This window comes from Drosophila suzukii, chromosome 3, assembly GCF_043229965.1.
Source record: "Drosophila suzukii chromosome 3, CBGP_Dsuzu_IsoJpt1.0, whole genome shotgun sequence".
Classification (NCBI taxonomy): Eukaryota; Metazoa; Arthropoda; class Insecta; order Diptera; family Drosophilidae; genus Drosophila; species Drosophila suzukii.
Genome location: NC_092082.1, coordinates 86,158,548 through 86,163,884, shown reverse-complemented (window position 1 = coordinate 86,163,884; position 5,337 = coordinate 86,158,548). Strand labels below are relative to the sequence as shown.

The 5,337-nt window shown below is 42.4% G+C and overlaps 1 protein-coding gene across 1 annotated transcript; it reads right to left on the bottom strand.

Annotated features, from left to right (window-relative positions):
• Nucleotides 1-1,333: 1,333 nt before the first annotated feature.
• On the bottom strand, nucleotides 1,334-3,070 carry LOC108019458 (mitochondrial 2-oxoglutarate/malate carrier protein). Its single transcript, XM_017087285.4, has 2 exons — nucleotides 2,465-3,070; nucleotides 1,334-2,395 (listed from the first exon to the last, which is right to left on the bottom strand). Exons 1-2 carry the CDS (start codon nucleotides 2,582-2,584, stop codon nucleotides 1,562-1,564), a joined length of 954 nt encoding a protein of 317 aa, XP_016942774.1. The 5' UTR covers nucleotides 2,585-3,070; the 3' UTR covers nucleotides 1,334-1,561.
• Nucleotides 3,071-5,337: the final 2,267 nt, after the last annotated feature.

The following is a 5,337-nucleotide window of genomic DNA, read 5'->3' as shown; positions in this document are numbered from 1 at the left end:
GTAGGAAACACTCTGGACGCAGAAAGTATCTCCAAGTGGGAAGCTTAGCTTTTTGTGAGCCAGTTCAGGATAATTTTTTAATATAAGCAAACTTTGGGCCCTGTGGTCAAGTAAGATTTTGCTCATTTATTTATGAGATAAACTTTTGATTTGTTGTACCAGCTGGAGGAGAAAAGCAGTGGATGGGGAAGTGGTTAAATGCCGGCCAAGCTGAAAACATTTTATTACCCAAATACTATTTCTGAGCCTGTGGCCCCCCATCCGCTAAAGCCCAATAAAATAAATTTAATATGCGATTCTTGCCCCTGGCTTCTTCGGGGTAATTCTCGCTTATTATAACCCCCTTCAAGTCCCGACCACCGAAAACCCACTTCCGCCACACGAAAACTGTAACGCTCCAGTTAACAAACTTATGGCATAATAAAAAACTTTTTAAATAAATTCTCGCGAGGATATTTTATGGCCAGTTTGTAATAAATAAAAATTTACCAACAAAAAAAACCAGTTGGTAGCCAAACAAATTTAAATTAAGCTTTTTGTGGTCTGCTTTTGGACTCCTTTGACCGACTGCTGGAATTCATCAAATGAAACAAATTAAATAATCCAATTATCGGTTGTCATAAAGCTGAACCAATCAAAACCGAAATGAAAAGCAAAGATATACGGCTGCCAGCACTGGAATACAAGCCGAACGCTAACTTTATGGCACCACTGTTTATTAAACTACAAGTTGAACAAAGGTTATCAGCGTGTTTTTTCCTTATCAATGAAAGCGAAATCTGTCGATGGAAGGGGGCTCGGAAAGCAAATATGCAATCTTCAGCCTCAGAGTTTATCGTTGGGATTTATACTTTGCACCGGCAAACGAGAACGGGCAAATGAGCCGGTGATAAGGTTTATCAGGGGAATTAGCAAACAGTAGCTATGTGGGGTGCTGGGTGTGGAGGAGGTGTCTTTCACATAGACACCCGGTATATAATTAATTTGCAATAACAACATATGGGCGGGCCGACAACACCCACTTCACACTCATGACGAACCATCCGCAAACTTGGAAGTTGGCAACCCGACGTGACTTTGAAGACTAGATAGCGGTTGAATAGCCAGACACGAGTTATACCACCGCTGAGCTTCTAAAAATATCATCGATTTAATCTGGGGAACCTGCTTATAATTTTTAAATAAATAATACAAAACTGATATGCTTTAAACTTTTTCAGAAACAACATTTAAAATAATACATACCATAATTTATAGACCAAAACGTCTTAAGTTTTCCTATGGCAGGTAACTTTGCTGAAGTTTTTCCATAAATCAAATCGACTCTGACAGGTTTGTTATAACATTTTGTGCTTTATTGAGAATCCACTTTATACTTATGGCGCTACAAAAAACTGTTCAACATTCAAGCTAATCGTTATCATGTAATATTGTCACCGGAATTGCCGACATTTAAATGCCCTATGTTTTTGTTTAAACTTAACGTTGTATATACACGCATGGTTCATCATGGTTTATGGTTCGTAGATCGTTTCATATGGTATTGATAAATATATACATTTTACAGGCCAGTGCTCTTGTCCACACCCAGGACGTACTTGTTGTAGCCCTGGTTGAGCTGTTCCAGCAGGATGAAGGTCAGCACGGTGTGGGGACCCAAACGGCAGTAGTACGGCGTGAATCCCTTCCACAAGGCGAAGACTCCCTCCTGACGGGCCACTCTCAGCAGGACGTCGGCGGTGCCACGGTACTCCGGCTTGCCGTTCACCGTCTTCATGTTCTGGATACGGGTCTTGGCAATGTCCAGCGGCATGGAGGTGATGGTGGTCAGCAGGCCACTCAACATGCTGGCGCAGAAGTGCAGCTTGATGCCCTCGTCCATCTTGAGGGGTCCGTTGCGGAAGTAGGTCTTGAACTGGGAGTAACTGGCCAGTTGGGTCATGTTGACTACCATGGCGCGACCCACAGTGGGCAGACTGCCCCTCCAAAGGGCCGTAATACCCTCCTCCTTGGTGATCCTGGCCAGAGCGTTGGCCACATTCGTGTAGTTTCTCCTCTCGGCGACCGGTAACCTGCCATCGGAGGTCATGCGTACCAGGGCCACCTCCGCGGGGGTTCCAATAAAGGCGCCGCAAGCTCCTGCAATGGTGCCCATGGCCATGCTGTCCGTGATACCGGGAGCCCTCTGGAATCGCTCCCGGAACAGATCGTTCAGGTAGGTATACATGCCCAATCTTCCAGTGGTGTAGGTGGCCTGCCGCAGCAGAGCAGCTCCAATGCCCTGGTACAGGGCCAAAGGTCCCTCCTTGCTCACAATGGTCTGGATGCAGTGCAGCGAGCTGCGGTACTCCTTCTTGCCACTGCCAGCTCCAGAGATTTGCATGCGGGTTTTCACCTGGGGATCAGAATTCACAGGGTTCCAGTGAGATTTTTGGGATGGGGTTTCTCCTTAGGTATATCTTACCAAATCCAAAGGCTGCACCACCATGGTGGCTCCCATTCCCGAGAGGCCGCCGAACAGAAACTTGATGGCATTGGAGGCTGCCGCCTTTTTGGGCGGCTCCTGGCCACTCGTAGCGCTCATTTTTCCCGGGACTCTGGTTACACAACCACAACACTTGAATAAATGCCCGATATGTTTGCAATTTCCAGTTCTAGCTGGCCGGAAAAATCGACTCGCCGCTGCGGGGGGAATGTGGAAAATGCACCGAGGGAAATGGATGGTGAAAGGCACCTCTCTTCGCCGATGGCACAATTAATAATGAATTTTTCCGCCGCACGCACTTGCCAAACAGCTGATATGGCTATATCTTCGTGTGGGTTTTATTTCCTAGATTTATTTTTGCACCCGCGAATGTTGTTCAATGTCAAAGGCGTCGGCTTTTTTCCCCCACGATTTATTTTTACTTTCGGACCAAGAGGCACGTGCTGCTTGGCTGCCACCGATTTGTTGCGTTGCCGCGGAATGTTTGGCACCAATTGTTTTTTATTTATTTGTTTTTTACAGCCTGCAGTTGGTTTGGGAAACTTAATGCAACTCAAAAACACATCTGCTGACGAAGGTTGTTGTTGTTGGCCACAGCTGATGACGTGTGCGCGCAGAGAGCGAGAGCGGCGACGCGAGAGAGAGCAGGGTTGTCAGGTGACCATGGAGGGATTCTCATATATATACTCAAAACAGAAGAGTTGCTGATTTTGTGAAAGTTTTGATTTAAGAAAATACATTTAAATAATTTATCCACCAAATACATACATTTTAGTAGCCTTAAAAGCATTTTATAAGGTACTTAAGGCGGGATGAAGAACTTAAGTTTCCAGCGCCCTCTTCCACCAGTATTAGTTTTAGTTTTGTATACAAAGTATTATTTGTTGAAAAAAACAGAAATATTTAAGTTACTTAAAAAAGACTTCAAAAAACTAGCTTGCTCTCTGTGTTCACTTGACAACCCTGTTTACTCTCTTCGCATCTCCCTTCACCCACCGCACCCGAAGAGAAAACAAAACCGGTGTTGTTAAACGCCAAACAGCTGAGCGCCTTGACCGCACTTTTAAATTAGAGAGCGCAACGTTGAATTAGCATTTCCTCGGTATCTTTGTATCTTTGTTTTTTTTTGTTTACACAATTGATTCGCCCACTCACAAGTCGAATTCCCCAGATTTTTCACAGAACAACACCTTTGCTTACATATGTACTCTTTATCTAGACTGTTGCCTTTATTGGGAATCCGCTTATCAACGCACGGTAATGAAATGTTTGCCTCGCTTTTATCGTAATTGCTCTAACTAGAATCACAATTGGGCCAATTCGATTTTGATTCGTATTAAACAGCCGTTGCTAATGGAACTACAGTATATATGGGCTATAAGGTAACATGATAACTCATAAACATTTATTTATTAGGATAATAAGATTCTCATTTCTTGCTAAAGAAATAATTTAAGAATTTATTCTAATTTGAATTTTTTTGAGATATGTTGTTAGAACGAATACCATTTATATTTCATATCTTGTTTTCAAACATTAAAACATGTGATATGATATTTTTTACTAATAGCAATATCTGCTGCCCTCATTTCTGTTGTAAGCTAGATATAATATAGATGTTTTCGCTTTGTACATATTTTTAGCTCTCGTCTGCTAATTACTAAGATACATATTTTGAATTGGACACAATTATGAAGGGGCGTTCAAATACTATGGCTTTCTCCACGTGCGACAACCTTCACAAGGCCGTAGCGCCTCGAAAGTCGTTCCACGGATCAATAGTTCCCGTGAATTTACCGAAAATGACAGATAATGACGATGGGGCTTGTCGCACAACATATTATCATTAAATCGCACTCTTACATTTCTCGGGACGGCATTCGGTGTGGATTCATCCATCGAAGCGCATTACGCGCATTCGTTCCGCATTTTTCCTGCTGCCACCCACCAACCACCGCCCCTCCAACTGCCACGCCCACACCTCCAGGACGACCTTGGTACCGACCCCCTCATTCAATCAGAGGCGACTCAACAGATTGCCTGTCGTTTGCCTGCCAGTGGAGCTGAAGCAATTCCAATTCAATTTTAGCTGCGATGACGAAGCCGGCGACAACGCTTGCTCCGACAGGGATTTTCGCATTTTTTTGTAAAAAATTGGAAGTGGAAGCAGGAGGCGGCAGGATGTGGGCGTGGTGCCCGGCCAGGACATTGTAAGCAATCAGCAGAAAAGGGGGCGAAGCGAAATCTCCAGCTGTCAAGAGGGTCTGTAGATAAAAACTACCTCCCATACAGGACATACATACCATTCACGACCGGAACGGACCCCCAGACACGGTTAATATCCTCCACCTTTTCACAGTTGTGGTCAAAACAATAGAACTTCCTCTAAAAATGTATAATAGCTTAAAGAAATGGTATTATATAAAACTAAAGTATTCGAAAACTAAAATATTTTTGAAACAGATTAGAAGTATATTCTTCATCCTTTGGTTTCTTCGAAATAAAAGTAGTCTTTAAGATAATAATAATTATCAACCCAAATATTTTTGAAAAAAATTTATTTTTATTAAAAATTATAAGTTTAAAATTAATAAGAAAACTATAATTTATTTTATAACACTATTATTTTGACTTGTTCTGTTTAAACAAGCAACCGGTGTGAAGGACATCGTAAGTGAGATTGAACGCTTGGACTTACAGAAGAATAAGAGGCGTTGAGGCATATAACCTATGTGGTTTCGATTGTGACAATCCAGGTGGATAAACAATATTTGGCAAGGTTTAATATATAATTAAAAAATTCTTTTAAAAATCAAGCCGTTGAGTTTAATGTTCAGTGTTACTTTTTATAA

Coding starts and splice junctions, on each gene's coding strand:
- LOC108019458 (XM_017087285.4), bottom strand. CDS start 2,584: ATGAGCGCTACGAGTGGCCAGGAGCCGCCCAAAAAGGCGGCAGCCTCC. Junction 2,396..2,464: donor TGGTGCAGCCTTTGGATTTG/GTAAGATATACC, acceptor TCTGATCCCCAG/GTGAAAACCCGCATGCAAAT.